Here is a 27,000-nt window from a genome sequence, read left to right as displayed (position 1 = left end):
CCCTTGAAAGCTCTATGAGAAGCTACTGGGAAAGCATGCAGTCAGTGAAAACATTCTTCATCCACCAGAAAACAAATGGGAAGCAGCTCGTTCCTTACTTCCTAATGTTTCTTAGTCTGTTTTCTGTTTAGCGGCAAGGGATTTAGGATGCTATTAAAAATTCCTTAAACTGAAATTGGTCATTCTCCACGTGATCATGATGGAAAATATTTTTTTGACGTGTGTTCCAACTGTCTATTTCAGACTCGTTCTTCCGTGAATTTCTTGGATGTGACAAGTTATATAAATGGGGAGCAAAGCAACCACATCTCTGGAAATGCTAAGCGGTGCTACTTCAAGTACATTCTCATTATTAAGCAAAGTTGCTGCTCACTGCACCCATCAATCTTCCATCCTCTATGCAGACTTCTGCACCGCCTCCCACAGAAGAGAAAATGGGAATTGCTTCAGCCACATTATTAAATCTAAATCGGACAATAACTTGGAACTCTATTGGTGCTACATGGACGACAAAACAATACAGATTCATAATAATGCTGCCCAAACATTGGCTTAAAGAAATAAACTGATCAGGCAAGCCGGCTATTTTGTCCTTGGAGTTATGTCATCCAGGTCATGGATGGTGGTGCAGACCATGGTTAGATAAACTGGATTTAGATTCTAGAAAGTTGACCTTGGAAGTAGGTCTCACATCTTTCACCCCTTGTGCCCTGCACAGCACTGAGCAAATAGAAGGCATTTTAGATACATATTTGTTTATCTAAGAATAAGTTATTAGCAAATTTTGACATTACTACTTAACATAAATATTTCATGTTCTATATACTAGTTTTCAGAAAGTGGGGAATTAAAAATAATTTAGTGTCTTGAAGGAAGAGGAGCTGAGGGCTTCCCTGGTGGCGCAGAAGTTGAGAGTCCGCCTGCTGATGCAGGGGACACGGGTTCTTGCCCCGGTCCGGGAAGATCCCACATGCCGCGGAGCGGCTGGGCCCGTGAGCCATGGCCGCTGAGCCTGCACGTCGGGAGCCTGTGCTCCGCAACGGGAGAGGCCACAGCAGTGAGAGGCCCGCGTACCACACATAAAAAAATGAGGAGCTGAATGTGAATCAGCAAAAGCTAGCATGATACTAGGATGTATGTCTTATGAATATTAAACAGGTAAGTGCTTATAGGTGAGGTACGATTATCAGCTTTTGGAAGGTGAGGCTGTTGGCCTAACATATTGGTAAGCGTTAGAAATAACTTTCTGGGGTGGGGTGTGGACTTGGTCTTGTAATTACATTGTCACCCTTCCTGGGAGGATGCCGTGCCCTTGGCAAGATGACATTGTTTGACAGACTATCTAGGGGCACAACTTGGGCAGAAAAAGATGTGGGTTTTCTACACAGGAATAAACTGGGTAAAATTCACACAATATCCTTCTTGTACACCAGAGTTGGCCAGGTATTTATGATTATATTCGGCTCTAATACCATATTTTAGGAAGAAAGAAGACTTCCTGGAATATAAAGGGAAGTCAGTGGGGTTCTCAATAAAGGGATGGAAAAGAGAACGCTGGATAACAGAAATGTCTGGGGCACTTCTAAACTTTACTCTTTTTTTTGAAAGGAAAAAGATGACCTATTTTCCCTCCATCCCTGCTGAGGAAAATAAAAAGAGGTAGTAAGCAGAAACGCTGGCAGATGAAATGTAGTTTGACACTGGAAAATAACTTCGTGACAGCTGGGAGTGAGGTGTGTTAGTGAAGAACGAGAGCAAAGTCTGTGGCCAGGAAAGAGATCCGTGGACACAGGCGGCCAATGAACTGTGTGAAATCCACCAGGGTGGGCTACAGCACCTCCTCAAAAGTCAGAGAGAATTTCCGGCTCTGCAATCCTAAGAACAGAGCCCTGGCCTCCAGCATCCCGAGAAAGTGATGAGGCAAACAGAACATCACATGATTCTATTTCCAAGTCACTTCAATTAGGGGCCCAGCAAGTTCCAGGTGTGGTCAATGTCCATTAAGCCATATTCTAGGTTCTTCCATGTGCACTGCCTCACCTAATCTCTCAAGAACTCATTATCTCCATTTAACAGACGAGGAAATGGAGACTGAGAGGGGTTGAGTAAATTGTCCGAGTTACACAGGAAGTATGCGGTTGGGAGGAAATAAACACAGGCAGGCTGACCCCCCATTCCACCCTCCTTCACCATGCTCCACCATCCGTGAGCACCCCCTGCTCCAACGATGAAAGCACTACATTCTTCACTCATTAAAAAGGTTACCAGAACACTTGGAATTGTAATAGTGAGTATCTGCTTTCCATCTGGGCAAGAACTCTGGTGACACCTAATCATCTATTTCCATCCTGGTGCACTGCAGCATTTCATCGACCCTCGGAAAACAGAGCATTTCGGAGGCTCTGCCAGAGTTAGCACAGCCCCAAAGTCCCCATTAGCAATACGGTTGTCTAGTTCAAACGTGACTGGACCCAAAAGGCAGCTGCTTCGAGGAAGCACTGTCGGGTCACAGAGGCAGGCGCCGGGGTTAAACGGGGTCACTGCAACATCACCTCTGTCTGCCTTGAGTGGGCATGAGGCTCAAAATCCAAGGTGCTGATGCGGAAATGCAGCCGGTGAAACTGACTTGGCTACACCAACCGAGCCAGCCTCAGGGCAACTCATCTGTAATGAAGCACCGAAAGGGAGCGACACCCGAGGAGGGCCTGACAAGCTACCTGCCACTGCGGAGAGACGTGCAGAAAGCCGCTGACTTGAGCAACCTGGGGTAGTAACTGCCAACGTTCATGGGGTGCTTACGGCCCTGGGCACTGTGGCAGAGAATCCACGTGTATTAATGCTCTACATACAGCCTGTGACATGGGCGTTATAATCAGGCCCATTTGACATGAGCAAATGGAAGCAAGCCAAGGTTCAGTAACCTGCCCCAGGTTACGCTGTCAGTGAGTGGAGAGGCCAGATTACAAACTCCAGAGACCACACGCTAACCTCTGTGTGGTAGGTATGCCTTCCTTCCCTGCCTTTTTGGGCAGCTGTAACTTTGCAGTGTTTAAGAGGTCAGACACAAGTCAACCAGGCCTGCTCTGAAGCCCAGCTCTGCCCTTTGCAGCTGTGTGATTTGAAGCAAATGAATAACCTCTCTGTACCCATCAGTGTCTTCACCTTAAAGCAGACAACCACACCACCAAACGTAAAATAGACAGCTAGTGGGAAGCAGCCGCATAGCACAGGGAGATCAGCTCGGTGCTTTGTGACCACCTGGAGGGGTGGGATAGGGAGGGTGGGAGGGAGGGAGACGCAAGAGGGAAGAGATATGGGGATATATGCATATGTACAGCTGATTCACTTTGTTATAAAGCAGAAACTAACACACCATTGTAAAGCAATTATACTCCAATAAAGATGTAAAAAAACAAAAAAAACAAAAAGAAACAGACAACCACATTGATAATGACATCTAGGCCTCAGAGGGGGGAAGTGAAGCAGCGACCAATCTGCAGCTCAGATTATCTGTGGGCTCATCTGGTGTGAGAAGCCACCGGGGCTGAGCCTGCTTCTCCTTCCTCTGGATCCTCCATCAGCAGCTCTGACCCCTGCGCCCAGTGTGTGTTTGGCCCCATGACCAAAGTTTGACATCCACGCCACACCAGCAAGGGCAGAGGCAACAAGAACAGGCACTGGTGTCACTCCGTCCTCCCTGTGGGGCCCAGCTTGCGCTTGTGGTTCCACCTTGTCTCCGCACTTCCCGCTTGACCTCCATCTTCCCCTCCCGATGGCCTAACCACTGGACTTCAAGCTCCAGCATCAGATGCAAAGACAGCAGCCTTGCAGACACTGATCAACCAGCTCCTACAGTTGTGAAAGGTCAAATCATATACACATATATGTATGTGTACATCTATGTATATATACATGTGCACATATATCTACACACACACATATGTATATATGCATGGGTGCATGTGTGTATACATCTGTATCTGTATCTGTATCTGTATCTCCAGGTGGTTCCACTTCTCTGTTTGAACCCTGATATATCCTGGATGGGTTGCTTCTGGGATTGTTTCTTGCAGGCATCTATCTCTCTTTCCTTGTCTCTTGCTTTGACATTTTCACTTGCTTTTCTTACATTTGCTAATAGCACCTCAGTGGCTAAGAGCCATGGTCAAGCCATCTATGATGAACATGACAATAATAATATTCAGTTGCAGCCTCTATTTCCTGCTTGCTTATTTGCCAAACCCTATGCTAACATCTTTTCACACATTATTTTATTTAATCCTTACAATCCAATGGAAGCAGGGCTTTTTAAATACCTATTTTATAAATGAAGAAATTGAGGCTCAGGGAAGCTGAGTAACTCACCTGAGATCATAAATAAGAGTCTATGGGCCTCAAAAAACCACCATGGGCTTCCCTAGTGGCGCAGTGGTTGAGAGTCCGCCTGCCGATGCAGGGGACAAGGGTTCGTGCCCCGGTCAGGGAGGATCCCACATGCTGCGGAGCAGCTGGGCCCGTGAGCCATGGCTGCTGAGCCTGCACGTCCGGAGCCTGTGCTCCACAACGGGAGAGGCCACAACAGTGAGAGGCCCGTGTACCACAAAAAACAAACAAACAAAAAAAAAAACCACCATGTATTGCCTCCCACTGTAAGTGATCCATCCAGAACACAAGTCTGGAGCAAAATGTACATTTATATGAAATTTTACCCCATCTTCTTCCAGAAACACTAAAGCACCTTAAAAGGAAAACATAATGTGAGGTAGGTTAATTAGTGATAAAAACAGAGCAGAGAAACTCTAGAAAAGAAGTTGGTACCAGGCACCTGTGGGTAGTTGAATTTAAGTCTATACAGGAGATTAAACTCATTAGCATAAATTTCTATGCAAAACCTTTCCCGCAAAATAGGCAACCAAAGAATGAATCAATTTTAAGGCATACTGTCATGTTTTCTTTTAGACTTTGTGTACAATTTATTCTCATAATTGCCAGAAACCACAAGTGAGGCATGGAAAGACTAGGAGGCTTGTCATATATTTAGGAATTAGAAATGCTCTTATATAAAACTAGAACAACAACTTGGGTCTTCTATCATACTGCTGAATGCCATGCTTGGGTCACTAAACTCTTCTTGTCTCTAGTTTATCACTTAAATAAATGAGGTAGAATTACTAATTAGGCTTACAATGTTACCATAAAGAAAGTTAGGTTCTAAGAAATGAGTTTCCTAAGTCCAGAATGATAACACTATTTCACAGCTCTGACCTACCAGCCATACACAACTCTATTTGCTTCCAGCTTGAGGCAAAAAAGCAAATGAAATGAAGTCAACTTGGTGGAACATTGTAGAAAATCTCTATCCATCTATGTGTTTATCTCATATTCCATTCATTTAACATGTATTTATTGATCACTACTCCATGCCACACACTGTTCTAGGCACTGGGGATGCAGCAGTGAATAAAACAGACAAAAATCCCGACGGGAACTGAGCTCACACTCTAGTCAAGCCTATTTCTGAATTTGCAAGGACCTCTTTGTTATAAATATGACTCTAACATACGAACAAGGTCAATTTTTCAATAATAATAACATGCATATAGGTCCTTACAGTTTATGCAGAACACTTTCATGTAACTATAGCATTTATTTCTCAAAAAAACCTGGGGAGTTTGCAAGAAATAAGACAGCCCCTTTAAATGAAGAGACAAATAATAACACGTTACCAAATGAAAAATGAACAAAGGGCATGAACAGATATTTCTTCATAAGGAAAAAAATCCAATGACTAATAAACATGGAAAAATATTCAACTTCCTTAGTGCTCAAATGCAATTTGTAGCGGAAAGGTAAAAATTTTTACCTGCGAAAGTAACAAAACTCAAAGGGAAAAAAAAAAAAAGATTGTACCCAGAGTTGGTGAGGAACCATGAGGATGTAACCACACATGCAGAGAACCCTTAAATGCATATACCCTTTGATATAGTAATTCTGCTCTTAGTAACTCATCCAATAGAAATAATCAAAAATTTGGATTTAAAATAGAAAAAGAAAAAAAATGTTTTAAACTGTAAAAAGTAATCCAAGTTATAACTAAAATAAAGAAATTATATAGAGACCCTTCTCTGGAGACCACTGCCCCACAGGGTCAGACATCCAACACTGATTAATGGCCCTTTACAATGTGACATCTAAGGGGCATCTTACCTAAACTGCAGGTACGACTGCACCCCACTGACACGCCAATCACAAACTAAATGTGAGGAAGTGGATATGCAGAAACAGGAGTGAAACTATGATTGACAAAACAATCTGGAATTCTGGAACTACTGTTGATTCATCTAAGCTTTTTTTTTTTTCTATAGGCTCTCAATTTATAAGTCATTTACTTTGACACCTCCCTGCTAGGTAGTAAATCTCTCATGTCTTACCACTTTGTATGTGATAATGATAATGATATTAATGTTGCTTAAAGTTTTACTATATGCCATGCACCATGCTGAAGGTATTATCTCCTTCCAACAAGGCCCAGAGCTTGGCACTATGACTAGCATATCTACATTACTGTGCGTCTGAGAGGAGACTGAGAATTGAAAAGGTAACTTGTCCAAGGTCCTGCAGCTAGTATTTGAGATTTGAATCTAGTAACCCGCTTCTGCTCTGAATCCCATGCCCCTTAACTACTGTGCCACACACCCTGACCTTTTACCTTATATTACAGTTATTTGAAGAGTTTTTTTAACTTTTATTTAATCTAATTAGGTCCTAAGTTATATAAGGGGAACACATTTCTCACTCAACTTCGAGTATGATATTTTGCACCCAGTTGGCACTCAATAAATGCTTGGGTCATAAATGAACAAAGTTGCAGTTGTTTTGAAGTCATTTCTGACTCCTTTACCTCATTCAACGTTCAATCTTTCTCCTGGTTGTCAGGAGAATTCTTCCTCCCGGGGGGAAAAATGTCTTAAATCAAAAAATTTTCCCCCATTTTCCTTGCCATCATCTTGTTTGAGGCCTTATCCCCTCAAGCCAGACTCCACCAATAGCCTCCTGACCATTCTTCCAGACTCCAACCCATCCTGCCCACTCATAACCCTAAAATACTATTTAATCAAGGTTTCCCAACTGATGAGCCCAGATGCAAGATTGAAACGCTGGGATCCCAGGGTGACCAGGCGTGGGCAGAGCTCATAGGCTAGTCACCTTTGACCAAAAGTATTCTCCCAGGTGACAAGCAGTCCTGGTGTAGGCTGAGGTTGACGATTTGTCTGGACATGAGACTTTCAGTGCTATGGGAAAACTGGGAAGGTTCCAGGCAAACCAGGACAAGTTGGGTTTGCTATATTCTCCTCCCAGTCTCCAAATCCCTTTCTCTTTAGTGCCGCGTACTCTACAAATAACTATTTTCTGCTTATGCCATGTAAAAATAGGGAGGTACAGATTTAGATCAATTCAAATCCTCACACAAAGACATTCAATAGCTCGTGCTGCCTAGGAGAAAATCTTCTGTACTCAGACTACCATTCAAAGCCCTTGGCAGTTTGGCCAGGACTAATCTTGTCTCCAGCTGCCTGCCACCTTGACCCCTCTGCCCAGCCTCCTGGGTCTCCTGATTGCCCACTGAATTATCTTTTCCATTTTCCCTCATTTATCCCTGACTTCTCCATCTGGAGGGCTTTACTGCCCCCTGTCTACTTATCCAGAACCGTCCCCAAGGATTCAGCTAGGTCAAAGCCCTTTCCCAAGCCTAACCCAGTCTTCTGTGAAGGCTTGATGACCTCTCATTGGTAGGAGTCAAGCACATGAGACCCTCCCCACTTCTTGAACTGATTATTTATTTGGACCACTCATTGGTAGGAGTCAAGCACATGAGACCCTCCCCACTTCTTGAACTGATGTGTTGAGCGCTTCTAATTTTCCCCTTCCAAGAGTTATCTTACCCTTTCCCGTGTTTATATCTCGTCTGTCCAACCAGAATGCAGCCTCTTTGATGGCAGATGTTACATCTTACATTTATGTCCCTCACAGCACCTAGCAACACTATTTCTTATACAGACTGAGCACGCAATAAATACGTGTTTGTAGGTAACCGGTTAATACTTCTCCTCCCATCCCCACCATGCGAGGAACTCAGCAACCCTTCCATACAGATAAATGCTCCTATTTTCTGTGTGTGGCTAAACTGCCTTTTTATTTTTCTGCCTCCAGACTCTTAGCTTTCCTTAAATGCCTGGGTAGGAGAATAGAACCAAGAGCAAAGTATAAACACGTCCCTCCTTGGTGATTAAAAAAAAAGGGTGGGGGGCAGAATCACATTGGGGTGGGGTGGGAGGAGGGGAGACAGGAAGGAAATACTATATCAGAAATGTAAAGAAAGCACCTTTAAGAAATTCTGGAGAGACAGAGCATTCCAAATATAGGAAAAGAGATAGAGCAAAGGTAGGGAGAAAAGGGCTTCACAGAAAAGAAAAAAATAAATAAAATGAAGCTGTCTATGTTAGAGTATGGCCAGAGAAACCTACAGAAAGGCCTGGCACAAACGCCAAGCTCTGTGTGAAGGGGCAGCCTGTGTTCCCCCCTCCAGAAGGCCGCCGGGGAGGTCACTGCCCAGCCCCAATTACAGGACTGAGGCCAGAGGCACACGGAATGATGGAAAATTTCCTTCAGGCGACATAATCTCGGCATAAAAAGCAATGCTGATCCATTTCCCTTACAGCCAAAAATAAATCAAGTTAGACAAAGGAAATTAGGCAATAGGTTTAACGCGACTCCAGCTGCAGCTGCAAAATCAGCTTAATGTACCTTCACTCTCCTTCCCCAGCTCTCTGCTTTGCACAGCCCGCTCTTCTGGGAGGGCACCGAGTAGGTGTTCTGCAGGCACAGGACATCTTTTAAATGGAAAATGTCCACTGTCCTCTGGTGTCCAAAGAATCCCCCAGCCAGCAGGATGTGCTGGGAAGTGAGATCCCCGAGTACTGGCAGATTCGCAGGGACCTATATGCCACGTGCGCACTTGTCACCAAGGACAGAGCACGCAGTCTGCTGCCCTGCAGCCCAGCGAGGAAGCTCTGACCCTGGATTCAGGGGTGCCCTGCTCAGCACCCCCAGCTCTCCACTCTGCATGAACCTATATACATACACATACATAGATGTGTATATATGGACATATAAACTTAATCTCAGTTTATACATGATAAAGTGGGGAAATCAGGGCCAACATGTATGTTTACGCAAAATATGTGAGGCTGTAACCAGGGGCCCTGATGAATAGGAAACCGTTATGTCTGTGTTCGTGTGTCTTTGTTTGATGCTAATATTCTGTATTTCAGGGGTTAGGGATGCAGTTAGAATAACAAAATAGGTGCAAAGCCAGGTCTACAGGTGGATATTTGCTGTGTAACCTCGGGGGACAGGAAGGGATCATAAGCCCAAGTTGTCTAACCCCACTTCCTACCACCCACACCCCATCTCCACATTCCATCCCACTCTGTTAGTGACAGCTGATCCCTGGAATGTCAGACTCGCAGCTCACAAAACAATGACTGCAGCCAAAAAGCAAAAGCCACCACCTCTCCACTAACCCTGCCCCTGCCACCCAAGTAAGGAGTGAGATTATGCCTCGCTTTTGTCTTCAGCTGCCTACTGTGGTCTTTGACACATGGCAGGGGTCCAATATATGGTTCTTAATAACTGAATAAATGAATGTGGGACAAGATAAGAGGTAATTAGGCGACAGGTTTAACGCGACTCCAGAACGGAAAGTTCTGCATTTACTTACAAAGAATTGAGCAATTTTATATCTTTCTACTGGCAAAAATTTGACAGCATTTGATGTAAAACAAATCAGGGACTAGACAGATGTCCTACAGAAACTCTCACACATGTATACAAGGATGTACACACTGTCTGAAACAGTGAAAGACTAGAAACAACCTAAATGTCCACCAGCATAGGAAGATATATAATTAATCATGCTATATTCATAAAATAGAATACGATACAGCAGTAGAAAGGAATGAAACACCTACACACATTTCGACATGGTTAGGTGCCAATAAACATAATATTGAGAAAGTTGCACAATAATATATATGGTACAATACAATCCATTATACACAAAATACACAAAATATATTTATTGTGTATATATTGTGCTTGGGAATGCATATATATATATATATATATATATGTAGTACAAATAGGAAGAAATGCATGGGAGTAATAAACATCAAATCCAGGATCCAAGGTATTTATTGGGGGGAGGGGAGGAGATGGGCTTGGGAAGGTTAATACACAAATGTTAACTGCATTATTCTTTGTGACTTTTGTTTATATTAAATATTGCATCTTTGAAGAATTATGGACACTGTAAATTACTATCTGCTCAAATGGACTTAAAAGTGTGAAACAAACAAACAAAAACCATTTAGCATAAACCTGTTATTTTAACATAAACACCAGAGAAGGCCCAATATAAGTTTTTATATTATTGACTGAATAAATGTGATAAGATATTAGAACTCCACGCAATTGCTCACATTTCACATTTTTAACCTACAAATAGCAATTTCATAAGGTACATCACAGAAGAAAATGTCATAAGGGAAATGCAAAGTTCTGCATTTAGCTATAAAACCAATCAGCCTCACATGTTCCTGCTCTCGTGGTATTACAAGCAGAATCGGATCCAGTTCTGGGACTCGTATCTTTGTAGGATGTGGACAAGTGTGTGTCAAGAGAAGGGTGAGCAGAAGTGTGGTCAGGACATTGGGATTCTGCTAATCATGGACCTAAGGATCCACTGAGGGATCTGAGGATGCTTATCTGGTGATGGGATAACTTATTGGCGCCAGTGTCTTTCTTTCAATGTTTGATTGAATGAATGAATGAACTATTATCTGAGAATGTAGATACATTCTTCATAGCTTCAGAGGCCAAACATGTTAGCAGCTGGAAGGAGGGGATTTTTAATGCAACCAAAGTAAGAACATCCTAACAATTACAACCATCCCAGGAAGGACTGAACAGTTTGGTTAGGTAGTAAGTTTCCTAAAACTAGTACTAATCAAGCAGGGCTATAGAGAACTCTGTTTGGGGAGTTAATTGGACTTTGAGTTCCAAAGTCTTCTCTCACACTATGAGAACCAGTGCTTCTTAAGCCTGAGTGAGGAACAGAATCCCCTGGGGGGCTTGTGAAAACACAGGTTGCTGGGCTCTACCCTCAGAGTTTCTGAGAGAGCAGGCTCCGGGAGGTGCCTGAGAATTAGCATTTCTAATAAATTCCCAGCTGATGCTGATGCTACTGGTCCAGGGAGCACACCTTGAGAACCCCCCACCTTTTCTTTTTTTTTGGCCGCACCATGCAGCATGCGGGACCTTAGTTCCCCGATGAAGGATTGAACCCGTGCCCCCTGCATTGGGAGTGAGGACTCTTAACCACCGGACTGCCAGGGAAGTCCCAAGAACCTCTGTTCTTAAAAAAAGAAAAAAGGTAAATTAGCTTACATTAAGGTTTTTTGTTTTGTTTTTTGAGCTTTCTTCAGGCCATTAGAAAAGACTGTGCTTCCCTAAATTACTCACTGCCTCCAAACAGACTTCCAATTGTCATCATCTTCTAAAGAGAACAATGCATAGTAACTGATGCTTTCTCCAAAGGCCTTTGTAGGAAGCCATGCTCTTTGCTGTGCTTTAAGAATATAAGGACGGGGCTTCCCTGGTGGCGCAGTGGTTGACAGTCTGCCTGCCGATGCAGGGGACGTGGGTTCGTGCCCCGGTCCGGGAGGATCCCACATGCCGCGGAGCGGCTGGGCCCGTGAGCCATGGCCGCTGAGCCTGCACGTCCGGAGCCTGTACTCCGCAACGGGAGAGGCCACAACAGTGAGAGGCCCACGTACCACAAAAAAAAAAAAAAAAAAAAAAAAAAGAATATAAGGACACTGGGATTCTTTTCAGGTACTGATACTAAATTTCCCTCCATCTATTTTCATTCCATCTTCTGAACCCTCCGTAACCAAGGGCCCATGTTTTTAAGATAACTGGCCAGAATTAGAAATGAGTCTGGGACCAAAACAGAGTCGTTTAACCCACAGAAGGATCCAATCTGGCTTAAGGCACATTCATGGCCAGGCCAGGTCTGGCAATGTTACCGGCCACTGACTCTGGAACGTATCCTTGTCAAGTACTGCTTTGGGGAAGGAGAAGGAAGAAGTGCCAAGAATTCTTTTTTTTTTTCCAACTCAGAGGGAAAAATGTAAAACCTGGATCTTGAACGTGTTTCCGAAGCAGATAAACAAAGCCCAACCAAAATTTTAAAATCGCATTTGTTCACTGGCCCGAGACAATTAATATCTGGTTTAGCACTCAGTAAATAATTATTGAGCTGCTATATATTCCTGGCACTGTTTTGGTACCTAGGGATACAGCTGTAAATAAGACAGGCAAATGCCAAAGACAGAAAAATTTATAACATATGTCAGGTAGGAAGAAAAATACAGCAGGTTAGAAAAGCCTATGCCTTTCATACAACCACCATCCCTTGGTGCTTATTTGTTACCCAAATCCTAATGCTTAAAATAAACTATGCTTACTCTGGCAAAAGCAAATCGTCAACGATAGAATATGGGTTACTGTGGTCTGTCCCAAAGCCGCTTTTCCTGTATCATTTGAAGAAAATTGCAGCTATTAATAGTGAAGTCCTTGGAAATCATTTCTAGTTCACTTGAAAGGTTCAGCTGCCTAAGAACATGTTTAAATAAACAACCTGGAATAAATAGTGGTTAAAATTTCACCCGTATGTAATCAGCAAGCTAGCTTTTTTCATGCATAGTCCAAAACTTTTTTTTAAAAGCAAATGTCTTCCGAAGGTCACAAAATGGATCTTAGGTGGTTTGTTGAAACTGTTTCACTGCAAATAATTTTTCAAAGGAGTCAGCTCTGGGGGCACATGAGTTCTGATTTAATCAGGTTATCTTAGCCTAAAGAACCCACTAAGCTCCTTAATTTTAGTCATTCTTGCTGCAAGTTGCAGGTGTGTAAGAAACACAAGAGATGGAGCTTTTGCATGAAATATAATTTTAGTCCTGTTCGGTCTGAAGTAAGTCATTACTGCTTTTGAATCACAATTATAGTTAATAAGAGCTCCCACTTATTTGATCAACTGACCATCTACTGCCACTGACCACCTACTACTACTGAGCACCTACTGCACGCCAGGCACTACTGAACATGAATTATGTACCATGCATTTCGGATATTTTGTTTTTTATTTCATTTATTATACCAAGCATTTTACGTACACTATCTTAAACACAACAATGCTATCAGATAAACGTCAACCATCATCATCATCCCTATTTTACAAATAAACAGGCTGAAATTCAGAAAAATTAAATAACATTCCCAAGGTCGCATCCAGTTAGTATGTGGCAGACAGAGTAGGAACTGAACCCTAAAGCCTTTCTCTTTACGCTCTGGTTCTGCTGGTGGGCTCAGGTGGGCTGGATTTTGTGTGGATTAGCAAAAGTCATTTATTCCTCAAGAAACTTTGCTATCATTTGCCAGAAAATTGTCAAAATTACTCTATAAATCTATGGCAACTACTATGTGGCAGGTCCTCGGATAGCTGTGCAAAAGCAGAGCCTTGGTCAACCTTCACCTGACGCCAGGCTGCCCCCATGAACGTCTGCAAGACAACACGGTGAAAAAGCATGGCATAAATCGTCTTCATGTCCAGCCACGCACATGGTACAAGGCCTGGGTCTCTCTCCCCTCCTCCCACATGATGCGATGGTGTGGGTTTGGGGACTGGGAGAGGAGTGAGTTATAAACAGTCTTAGAAACAGGCATTAAAAGCAGAGTTTTCAGGCTGACCAACATTTACAAGCAGAGACACGGTAGTTGTGTTTATGTGCCTGTGTGTGAGTGCGTGCTAGCATGTGTGTGTGCAAACGCTTCTTTTGAGAAGGAAGATGATAGTGTACAAATTAGTTAAATGATACACGATGTGCAACTTCAAGGGAAAATGCTTAGTAGCTTCCGTGAAATAGTCACTGATAACATAGCTGCAATAATCAGCCACAGTCGTCATCACTATGCACCAAAGGGCACCCTACTCCCTAGTTCTTCTTTTTCCCCACATCCCACACTCCCGACTAGCCAAGGATGAAACAGTCATTCTTCTCCTTTTCACACACAAGGCCCTCTCTAGAACTCAGGGGGGCACTTTCATTAAACTGCAAGTCATTACTCTTCTCTGAATATAGTTAAATTCATTTATCTCTATCTTCAATGAGAAAGGGAAGGAAATTAAGCAGGAAAGACAGCACAATGCCTTCAAGAATGGTGTATTCAAGGTCGAAAGCCTGCCATAATTGAGTTAAAAATAATAAACGAAAATAACTGTGAGGAAAGTATGCCTGCTTTGCAAAATACAGTCCAGCCTAGAAGTCTTCATTAAATGTTCCAGTGCACACAGTGTGTTAGTGTGCTTGAGATTCTGTGAGATACCCTACCGCTCATAAATACTGAAAAGGGACAGTTGCCATGGTAACTAAGTGCTATTTAATGAATGCAGAAGAGCGGAAGCTCATAGGATAGTCTTAAATTGCCAGAACATGAGTTATTGCTGCTGCTATAGGCTTGCAAGTAACTCACATGCCATCTTCTCTAATAAGGTTTTTAACAAGTTGGCCAATTTGACTGGTCTCTGTATTTACCACATGATACCACAAGATTCTGTCTCGACACTACATGAAAATCATAATCCTGATTTCGTCCTCCTGACTCTAAGCTCCAAGATATCCTACAGAAATGGGCCAAACATTTGCATAGGCAATGTGTCCTTAAATTTCAAGCTCTGACCCAAGCAGTGATGTGTTAGGGCACATGGCTCTGTCACAAGCAATAGGCACTGGCTCAAAGGGCTGTCACACTCAATACAGCAGACTCTTTTTACTTCCCAAACAGGTGAATGCTCCGCCTGCACCAAACGCAGTTTGTTTTGATTGTGCAACGACACAGAAGAGCTATTGTAGCTGATTTCTGCAGGAACTTTTTACAGGCTAGTAATGTCTTAGGTAACCTTTCAACAGTGTCCAAACCTTCTCTACAGACGCCCACTCTCAATCCTCTCTCAGCATCCAGCACCACATGTCAGATACCTCACCCTGGAATCATCGGCTTTTTATAAAGAAAAAGAAACATGGCTGCACTGCCTGTCTTTCCCTTGATCTCCTTCAGCAACTTTAATGCAGTCCATTTTTAAGGTTACAGATTGTGTTGCAAACATACTTCTACATGCCATTAATAAGTAATGAGAATTAGAAAAAAAAAAGAAGGGAAAACTTCTGTGTTCCATGAAGCCAAATATCATTAGCAAACGCATCCATCCTCCAGAGGCTGGCTTTTTCTTGCATAACCAGAAGCTTGAATGCCCTGGTTGGGTCCCTTGGCTCAATGTGGGCTGTGGGCGCCCCCCTCAGGCTCTGGGGTGAAATGCACATTGTTGTCATTTGACATACTAACTAGTCAGCAGGGCAATTAATTGCTTTTGCTAAAAACCTTTCAGGAAATTTCGAAGGAAAATTCTGTTCAAACTTTAATGTTGTGGTCAGACAGAAAGCCTTCACATCACCAGCCTTTAGCTAATATTAAAATTAGATAGGTAAAATCAAAAGGAGTATCTTGCAAGAAAAAAAACCTACAGATATATCTATTTGTTCATTTGATTAAATGATGCTTCTTCACTAGATGAGCTCTCTTTAAAATTGCCTGTGTCTGTAACGAACAAGATTAAAACTGGAGATAGGCAGCCCACGACCTCTTCATCCTCCAGTCCCTTTCCACAGCCTGAACCTGTGCTTTCTGCTTGTAATCCCTGGCCTTAACTGCCTCCACCCAGACCCTGCTACCAATGCCTCAGTCTACCTCACCTCCATGTTTAGCCTTGACTCTCAGGGTCAGAAGCCTCATTTCCTCTCCTCTCTAACGTGACCCTAGGTCCTATGCCAATGACTGCACTAGTGCAAGAATGATCTTTCCTCCCTGGGCTTCCGCGGCACCTTGTTTCTGCCTCCCACGTGATATCCTTAACACATTCCTCCTGAGGCTGAGACCCTTTGACTTTATCTCTTATCTCCTCTCCATAGACTGTCAGCTTCCCAGAGGCAGGGCCTGGCTCTTGTACAGCCTTGACCCTCATACCTGGCTCTCAGCGATGCTCCTTGCTGACTGAATGAAAGAACCAGGAAGATAGCTCTCTGTTAACTTCATTTTCTTCTCTTATTTATTACAAGAGCTGCTTAAAAAGCTAATTGCGCCCCAACCTCAAAAATGAAGGGAACACAAGGAAAAGAAGACCCGTGAAGCAGTTCTTTCTTCTTTTCTTAGAGAATCCTTTCTCCTTTATTCATCTTCATTCATTTCAACAATTATCGATAACCTGCAATACGTTAAAAGTGTGAGGAAGGGCTTCCCTGGTGGCGCAGTGGTTGAGAATCTGCCTGCTAATGCAGGGGACACGGCTTCGAGCCCTGGTCTGGGAAAATCCCACATGCCGCGGAGCAACTAGGCCCGTGAGCCACAACTACTGAGCCTGCGCGTCTGGAGCCTGTGCTCCGCAACAAGAAAGGCCGCCATAGTGAGAGGCCCGCGCAACGCGATGAAGAGTGGCCCCCGCTTGCCACAACTAGAGAAAGCCCTCACACAGAAACGAAGACGCAACACAGCAAAAATTAATTAATTAATAAAAGACTAAAAAAAAAAGGGAGGAAATGCTATTCTTCTTACTTTTCCTCTCACTATAATTGTTGCTGAATAAAATCTTTCCAATTTTGCTTTATGTCATTTCTTTACTTTTCCTCAGCTTTATTGAACTGTAATTGACATATAGCATTGTGTGAGTTTAACGTGTTGATTTAAAAAAATAATTAATTTATTTATGGCTGTGTTGGATCTTCGTTGCTGCGTGCGGGCTTTTTCTCTAGTTGCAGAGAGCGGGGGCTACTGTTGGTTGCGGTGCGCGGGCTTCTCATTGCAGTGGCTTCTCTTGTTGCGGAGCACGGGCTCTAGGTGTGCAGGCTTCAGTAGATGTGGCGCACGGGCTTAGTTGCTCCGTGGCAAGTGGGATCAAACCCGTGTCCACTGCATTGGCAGGTGGACTCTTAACCACTGCGCCACCAGGGAAGTCCCTAACACATTGATTTGATATACACTTACATATTGCAAAATGATTACTGCCAAAGCACCTCCGTCATGTCACATAATTACCATTTCTTTTTTGTGGTTAGAACATTTAAGATCTACTCTCTTAGCAACCTTCAAGTATATAATAGAGTTTATGCCATGTCTTAATCACATCAATCTTCCATACAGTGTGGAACCTGTATCCTTCTCACTCACCCCTTCAACGTTTATTGTGTTTCTACTCTGTGCTGAACTGGGTCAGACTCTGGGGTTGTAGAATCAGTTAAAACATAAAACTAGAGCATAATTCCCCACTCCTTAAGTGTGGGCTGTGCATAGTGACTTCCTTCTAAAAAGTACAATATGGAAAGGGGAAGAAACGACTAATTGTACAGTGGAGAAAACAGACGCAGCTGATCCAGGTCAACGACGACAGTGAGAAGTCACGTTGATAGTAGGTACCCTTGAAAGGTTGTGATGAAAATAGTACTTTGCCTCTATGGTCTTCCTCCCCAAACCCATAACCCCAGGCTAATAACGTCAAAAAAAAAAAAAAAAAAAAAGGAAATAGACATTCTGCAAAATACCTGACCAGAATTCCTCAAAACTGTCAAAGTCATCAAAAATAAAGTCAGAAACATACAGAACAGACTTGTGGTTGTCAAGAGGGAGGGATGGAGTGGGAGGCTGGGATTAGCAGATGCCAAGTGTTATATACAGAATGGGTAAACAACGAGCTCCTACCGTGCAGCACAGGGAACTATATTCAGTATCCTGTGATAAACCATAATGGAAAACAATATAAAGAAGAACATATATATATATATGTGTGTGTGTGTGTGTGTGTGTGTGTGTGTGTGTGTATAAATGAATCACTTTGCTGTACAGTAGAAATTAACACAACATTGTACATCAACTGTACTTCAATAAAAATAAGAAAATAAAGTCAGAAAAATTCTCAGAGACCAAAGGAGCCTAAGGAAACATGATGACTAAATGCCATATGGTGTCCTGGATGAGATCCTGGAATGGAAAAAGAATATTAGGCAAAAACTAAGAAAGTCTCAATGTATGAACTCCAGTTAATAATATCATATCAGAACTGGTTCATTCATTGTAGCAAATGTATCAGAGTAATGTAAGATAATCATAATGGCAACCCACTGTGGGGCATCTGGGAGTCTCTGTGCTAACTCTGCAACTTTTCTGTAAATCTAAAACTATTCTGGAACAACACGTTTATTTTAAAAAATGGAATTAAAAAAAAAAAAAAGGGCTTCCCTGGTGGCGCAGTGGTTGAGAGTCTGCCTGCTGATCTGGGGACACGCGTTCGTGCCCCGGTATGGGAAGATCCCACATGCCGCGGAGCGGCTGGGCCTGTGAGCCATGGCCGCGGAGCCTGCGCGTCCAGAGCCTGTGCTCCGCAACGGGAGAGGCCACAACAGTGAGAGGCCCGCGTACCGCAAAAAAAAAAAAAAAAAATGGAATTAGACTTCAAGAATGTTAACGAGGGAGAAAGACAGTGAATAAAGGCTGTGACGCAGCATGGTCGGTAGGCGTGCGGCATTCCAGAGAACGCAGTCTGCGAGGCGAGGAGAGGCAGACCGTCACGGCCGGTGGGGTAGTGGCTGGAGACAGGGGGAAGCTATGGGTGACTTGCAGACAGTTAATGAAGGCTTAAAATATTATCTCGCACCATACAGGTCCTCCTTGAGGTCATCAGCATAAATTTTGGTCAGGAACAGCCAGCTCAGATGAGCAACTTTCTCCTAACAAGCGGGCCAAGAGTAGAGAAGGCTGGTGCATTCAGTTTCTGTCAAATTCTCTCTTTTGATATGAACTATGATAAATGCACTTTCTCCTTCTTCAAATATGATTCCTTTTCAAAGGTGAGGGAGAAATGAGAACACTCAAACTGTCCGGTTTAATTCCTAGCAAGGTGGAGAGCCATGGGAAGGCCATTCCCTGTGGATCTTCTTTTTAACCCTACACCTGGGTATCTCCAGCGGTACCAGCCTTAGTCTCCTCCGCTGTTGTAAAGTCTGAGGACAACACCAGCTCAGGTGTAAAGCATTGTCTTCCTTAGACAACTGGACAAAGAAAAATGACCTGAACTCAGGGTTGTGAATAAGTCACTTCCTTTACTTACCACATATATTGTTGCTTGGAGGATATTTATAGGCTGTGATTATGTCTCTTTGAGTCATGTTTTCAGACTATATAAATTTAGACCACTCTCTCACCAGTGTTAGCTACTGATTTCTATAACATTCTTTGTCCTCCTTTTCCTAGTCAGTTGTTTCAGAATAGCCCTTAATGATCCAGATGTTTAGTTCTTATTCTTTTTTAAGATCTACATATTACCTGCTTAATTTCCTTCATTTCTAGCCTAAGAATAACTAACTTAAGGTCAAGCTAAAAAGCCTCTGTGCTTTTAAGTTTCTATCACTTTCACTTATCGGTTCTCTAGTATTTCTTATATAATATCTGTCCTTCACTTTGTAACAGTAATGATAACAGAAAATTATATATTTACATTTTTATATGTGTCTTTTAGAAAAATGATACATATTGGCATGTGATTACTAGTGCTGAGTCTTCTCTATTGATGTCTGCTTATTGTGTATAACTAAGCGCTAAGATTAGAAAACCAGCACAGCCCAAGAGCCTGATGTGTAGATCCTGTTCCCAGCTCATCAGTGCCAAGCTGGAGAACCCAGGCATGTCATTTAAGGTCTCTGAATGTCCGTCCACTCTCTCATCTGTAAGATGAGATATTAATAATTTTTATGCCTACTTCAGAAGGCTTTTGTTACAATCTCATGAGAAATGCAAAAATGTTTATATGAATCTTCTTGTGCATCTCCATCAGAGCTCTTGGGTCACCAAGTGCATAGTCACTGAGCAGTCATATTTCAAAAGGAATCTTTTTTTCTGAGAAGTTGCTCTCATCAGTGGGGCTTAAAATATTCAGCAATATCCACAGATGTGCTGTCATCCAGGCTTTGTTGTTCCATTTAGAGAGCACAGTCAGAGTAGATTTAGCATAATTCTTAAGGGCCCTAGGATTTTCAGAATGGTAAATGAGCATTGGCTTCAATTTCAAGTCATCAGGTACATTAGCCCCTAACAAGAGAGTCAGCCTGTCCTTTGAAGCTTTGAAGCCAGGCATTGACTTTTCCTCTCTAGCTGTGCAAGTCCTAGATGGCATCTTCTACCGATATAAGGCTATTTCATCTACACTGAAAATCTGTGGTGCAGTGTAGCCACCTTCATTAATGATCTTAGCTAGATCTTCTGGGTCACTTGCTGCGTTGCCTTGTGCTTTTATGTTACGGAGATGACTTCTTTCCTGAAACCTCATAAGCCAACCTCTGCTAACTTCAAACTCTTCTTCTGCAGTTTCCTCACCTCTCTCAGCCTTCATAGAATGGAAGAGAGTTAAAGCTCTGGATTAGGCTTTGGTTTAAGGGAATGCTGTGGCTGGTTGGATCCTCTACCCAGACTACTAAAACTTTCTCTGTATCAGCAATAAGGCTGTTTCACTTTCTCATCATTCATTCGTGTGTTCACTGGAGTAGCACCTTTAATTTCCTTCAGTAACTTTTCTTTTGCATTCACAACTTGGCTAAGTGTTTGGTGCAAGAGGCCTAACTTTCAGCCTATCTCGGCTTTCAATTTGCCTTAATCATTTCTAGCTTTTGATTTAAAGTGAGAGACATGAAACTGTTCCTTTCGCTTGAACACTTAGAGGCCACTGTAGGGTTCTTAACTGGCCGAATTTCAATACTGTTGTGTTTCAGGGAACAGGGAGGCCAAGAAGAGGGAGAGAGATGGGGGAACAGCCGTTTGGTGGAGTAGTGAGAACACACACAAGTTCACTGTCTTACAGGGGCTCAGTTCGTCCCCAAACAATTACAGTAGTAACATCAAAGATCACTGATCACCACAATCAATGTAATAATAATGAAAAGGCTTCAAGTACTGCAAGAATTACCAAAATATGATGCAGAGACACAAACCGAGCAAATGCTATTGGAAAACTGGTGCTGATAGACTTGCTCCATGCAGGTTTGCCACAAACCCTCAGTTAGTTAAAAACATGGTATCTGTGAAGTGCAATAAGGTATGCCTACATAGACGTCTGTTTACTACAACATAACCCTTAATAGACTTTGAATAAATGCATATTCGGTAAAGGTAGAAGGTCTTATCGTATCCCTGTTTGCACACACACGCGTGCATGCACACACACGCGTGCATGCACACACACACACACGCAACGTTAAAGTATGTGGGATTTTCTCCATTACAGCTGCAGAGTTTATGAAAAACAGAAATCAGGATGCAGGTGTTGTCTGTGCCAACATCCTATAAGGAGAAATTAACAAAGCTTCAGCTTCTATTGAATACTTTTCTGAATTGGTGGAATCAGCCAAACCTGCGATACTCACATAGAATTATGGAAATTGGAAACAAAAAGCCGGAGTCTACTGGGAATGACAGGCTCAAGATGAACTCAGCTGGAAAATTTGGCTAACTAAAAGTGACATCCTTTGTGCTGGAATTTTTCTATCTGGAAGCTGTAAAAAGGCTGTAATTATTTCGAGTTTTCAATGCAGCCCTTTTCAAACTAAGCCTTTCCTTTTCTTCATTGCTCTGCACCTTTCCTCCATGTGAACTCAGGCGTTTGCCAAGCACTAAAGTGGGAAATTCATACTGGTTTTATACACACATGCATTTCCAGGGAATGGGAAGCAACACAACTTTTGCATTCTCTATGCCAAGGAAAACAAAAGAATGTTTGTACATCAAAACCTTTATCTTGTGCATAGGCTCAAAATACCTGAGCCTGGCTAAATAAATCACCTAATAAGAAATGGCTGATTAAGGCCAATGAAAATTTCTTTGCAAGTTAGTGCTTTTTCTCCATGGAGAAGCCAATACAAAAACTCAGACTTACCTTGTGGCTTTTGGGTCCCAAATCACAATGTCAGCATCTGAGCCCACAGCTATTTTTCCTTTTCTTGGATACAGATTAAAGATTTTAGCTGCATTTGTGCTGGTAACTGCCACAAACCAGTTTTCATCCATTTTGCCACTGTGCTGTAAAACAATTCAAGGAAGAAAATACATTTCTTTTTCTGATAAATGATAAAACACTAAAAATCTCCTGTCAATCAAAGTACAAGAATTTTATCTTTTAGAACCAAATAAAATTGCACCTAATTTCTTATATCGTGAAGCCAAACACACCTGTGAATACTGATAAATCTTAAACAATCATAATGATAATGATGGGGATGAATGGGGTTATATATGGAAGCCTGAAGATAAGTTTTCAGAAACCTACCAGCTTAACAAAACGGCCCCATTAATTTTTCCCATTCTTTCCAAAATCACAGACAAGAGCTAAATATTGGTAACAATATTTCCAATTCTTGTTTAAAGTTTACTACCACCACCTACTACATTTATAATCTAGGCCTAAGATTTATGAGATGATCATGTAGACATTATGTGGAATATTACAGAGTTAAAATAAGATAGACCTATAATTCAGGTGACTACGCGTTTAGAAATCAACTAAGATTCAATTTTGTGCTACTGAAATTTACATGAACCAACAGGCATGGACTGTCTGCTGTAAGAGATTTTAATATGGACAAACTTCAGTGGGATGTGATCCCTCTAAAATGATTTGTTTTTAAATGTTGAGAATTCATCCCTATGTACATTTACATGGCAAGAGCATCCTTAAGGTTTATTTAATTATCAAAGAGTCCTCATCTCATAAAAACATTAAGAACCATGTCCTGAAAGTAATTTTCCCCTAAATAAACCATCTGAATGTTTCAGAAAATAACATAGGCTCCTGTATATTATGAAGAGGTATCCGATCACTTTAAAGCCATTTATACACTTTATATATTATGAAAATCTGCTGTAATGAAGGTACTCATTGTAATTCACACAAGTTCAAAGTGAAAGGTTGGACTGTTATCAAGAAAGTCTAGGCTTCCAGGAAGATGGCGTAAGAGTAAGACGCAGAGATCACCTTCCTCCCCACAGATACACCAGAAATACATCTACACGTGGAACAACTCCTACAGAACACCTACTGAACGCTGGCAGAAGACCTCAGACCTCCCAAAAGGCAAGAACCCCCCCCCCCCCACGTACCTGGGTAGGGCAAAAGAAAAAAGAATAAACAGAGACAAAAGGATAGGGACGGGTCCTGCACCAGTGGGAGGGAGCTGTGAAGAAGGAAAGGTTTTCACACACTAGGAAGCCCCTTCGCGGGCGGAGACTGCGGGTGGCGGAGGGGGAAAGCTTCGGAGCCACGGAGGAAGAGCACAGCAACAGGGGTGCGCAGGGCAAAGCGGGGAGATTCCCGCACAGAGGATTGGTGCCGACCGGCACTCACCAGCCCGAGAGGCTTGTCTGCCCCCCCGCCGGGGCTGACGGGACTGGGAGCTGAGGCTCGGGCTTCGGTCGCAGGGAGAGGACTGGGGTTGGCGGCGTGAACACAGCCTGAAGGGGGTTAGTGCGCCACGGCTAGCCGGGAGGGAGTCCGGGAAAAGGTCTGGAGCTGCCGAAGAGGCAAGAGACGTTTTCTTCCCTCTTTGTTTCCCGGTGCGCGAGGAGAGGGGATTAAGAGCGCTGCTTAAAGGAGCTCCAGAGACGCGCGCGAGCCGCGGCTAAAAGCGCGGACCCCAGAAACAGGTATGAGCCGCTAAGGTTGCTGCTGCCGCCACCAAGAAGCCTGTGTGCGAGCACAGGTCACTATCCACACCCCCTTCCGGGGAGCCTGTGCGGCCAGCCGCTACCAGGGTCCCGGGATCCAGGGACAACTTACCCGGAAGAAAGCACGGCGCGCCTCACGCTGGTGCAACGTCATGCCTGTGTCTGCCGACGCAGGCTCGCCCCGCCCTCCGTGCCCCTCCCTCCCCCCCCCCGGCCTGAGTGAGCCAGAGCCCACGAATCAGCGGCTCCTTTAACCCTGTCCTGTCTGACCGAAGAACAGACGCCTTCCGGCGACCTACAAGCAGAGGCGGGGCCAAATCCAAAGCTGAGCCCCTGGGAGCTGTGAGAACAAAGAAGTGAAAGGGGAATCTCTCCCAGCAGCCTCAGAAGCAGCGGATTAAAGCTCCACAATCTACTTGATGTACCCTGCATCTGTGGAATACATGAATAGACAAGGAATCATCCCAAATTAAGGAGGTGGACTGTGAGAGCAAGATTTATATTTTCCCCTTTTCCTCTTTTTGTGAGTGTGTATGTGTATACTTCTGTGTGAGATTTTGTCTCTATAGCTTTGCTTCCACCATTTGTCCCAGGGTTCTATCCGTCCGTTTTTTTTCTCTTAATAATTATTTTTTATTTTAATAACTTTATTCTATTTTATCTTACTTTATTTTATTTTACTTTATCTTCTTTCTTTTTTTCCTTCCTTCCCTCTTTCCTTCCTTCCTCCCTCCCTCCTTACTTCCTTTCTTTCTTTCTACTTCTACTAATTCTTTCTTTCTACTTTTTCTCCCTTTTATTCTGAGCTGTGCGGATGAAAGGCTCTTGGTGCTGCAGCCAGGAGTCAGTGCTGTGCCTCTGAGTTGGGAGAGCCAACTTCAGGACACTGGTCCACAAGAGACCTCCCAGCTCCACGTAATATCAAACGGCGAAAATCTCCCAGAGATCTCCATCTCAACACCAGCACCCAGCTTCACTCAACGACCAGCAAGCTACAGTGCTGGACATACTATGACAAATAACTAGCAAGACAGGAACACAACCCCACCCATTAGCAGAGAGGCTGCCTAAAACCATAATAAGTCCACAAACCATAATAAGTCCACAGACACCTGAAAACACCACCAGACGTGGACCTGCCCACCAGAAAGACAAGATCCAGCCTCATCCACCAGAACACAGGCACTAGTCCCCTCCACCAGGAAGCCTACACAACCCACTGAACCAACCTTAGCCACTGGGGACAGACACCAAAAACAACGGGAACTACGAACCTGCAGCCTGCAAAAAGGAGACCCCAAACACAGTAAGATAAGCAAAATGAGAAGACAGAAAAACACACAGCAGATGAAGGAGCAAGATAAAAACCCACCAGACCTAACAAATGAAGAGGAAATGGCAGTCTACTTAAAAAAGAATTCAGAATAATGATAGTAAAGATGATCCAAAATCTTGGACATAGAATAGACAAAATGCAAGAAACATTTAACAAGGACCTAGAAGAACTAAAGATGAAACAAACAACGATGAACAACACAATAAATGAAATTAAAACTACTCTAGATGGGATCAATAGCAGAATAACTGAGGCAGAAGAACGGATAAGTGACCTGGAAGATAAGATATTGGAAATAACTACTGCAGAGCAGAATAAAGAAAAAAGAATGAAAAGAACTGAGGACAGTCTCAGAGACCTATGGGACAACAATAAATGCACCAACATTCGAATTATAGGGGTTCCAGAAGAAGAAGAGAAAAAGAAAGGGACTGAGAAAATATTTGAAGAGATTATAGTTGAAAACTTCCCTAATATGGGAAAGGAAATAGTCAAGTCCAGGAAGTACAGAGAGTCCCATACAGGATAAATTCAAGGAGAAATATGCCAAGACACATATTAATCAAACTGTCAAAAATTAAATACAAAGAAAACATATTAAAAGCAGCAAGGGAAAAACAACAAATAACACACAAGGGAATCCCCATAAGCTTAACAGCTGATCTTTCAGCAGAAACTCTAAAAGCCAGAAGGGACTGGCAGGACATATTTAAAGTGATGAAGGAGAAAAACCTGCAACCAAGATTACTCTACCCAGCAAGGATCTCATTCAGATTTGATGGAGAGATTAAAACCTTTACAGACAAGCAAAAGCTGAGAGAGTTCAGCACCACCAAACCAACTCTACAACAACTGCTAAAGGAACTTCTCTAGGCAAGAAACACAAGAGAAGGAAAAAACCTACAATAACTAACCTAAAACAGTTAAGAAAATGGGAATAGGAACATACATATTGATAATTACCTTAAATGTAAATGGACTAAATGCTCCCACCAAAAGACACAGATTGGCTGAATGGATACAAAAATAAGACCCATATATTTGCTGTCTACAAGAGACCCACTTCAGACCTAGAGACACATACAGACTGAAAGCAAGGAGATGGAAAAAGACATTTCATGCAAATGAAACCAAAAGGAAGCTGGAGGAGCAATTCTCATATTAGACAAAATAGACTTTAAAATAAAGACTATTACAAGAGACAAAGAAGGACACTACATAATGATCAAGGGATCGATCCAAGAAGAAGATATAACAATTGTAAATATTTATGCACCCAACATAGGAGCACCAACATAGGAGCACATAAGGCACATAAGGTATTTATGCACCCAACATAGGAGCACCAACATAGGAGCACATAAGGCAAATACTAACAGCCATAAAAGGGGAAATCGACAGTAACACATTCAAAGTAGGGGACTTAAACACCCCACTTTCACCAATGGACAGATCATCCAAAATGAAAATAAATAAGGAAACACAAGCTTTAAATGATACATTAAACAAGATGGACCTAATTGATATTTATAGGACATTCCATCCAAGAACAACAGAATACACATTTTTCTCAAGTGCTCATGGAACATTCTCCAGGATAGATCATATCTTGGATCACAAATCAAGCCTTGGTAAATTTAAGAAAATTGAAATTGTATCAAGTATCTTTTCCGACCACCATGCTATGAGATTAGATATCAATTACAGGAAAAGATCTGTAAAAAATACAAACA

General features: G+C 42.7%; 1 protein-coding gene across 16 annotated transcripts in view; it reads right to left on the bottom strand.

Moving 5' to 3' along the window:
* The window catches only part of DPYS (dihydropyrimidinase), a 169,413-nt gene that overhangs the window by 102,120 nt on the left and 40,293 nt on the right, over positions 1 to 27,000 (bottom strand). For all 16 annotated transcript variants that reach the window (XM_079901517.1, XM_079901510.1, XM_079901516.1 and 13 more), the window contains exon 7: positions 22,148 to 22,290. In XM_079901517.1, the coding sequence (XP_079757643.1) occupies positions 22,148 to 22,290 (143 nt within the window). The remainder of the gene's footprint in view (positions 1 to 22,147; positions 22,291 to 27,000) is intronic.

Source organism: Stenella coeruleoalba, assembly GCF_951394435.1.
Source record: "Stenella coeruleoalba genome assembly, chromosome: 17".
Classification (NCBI taxonomy): Eukaryota; Metazoa; Chordata; class Mammalia; order Artiodactyla; family Delphinidae; genus Stenella; species Stenella coeruleoalba.
This window is presented reverse-complemented; position numbering and strand designations above follow the sequence as displayed.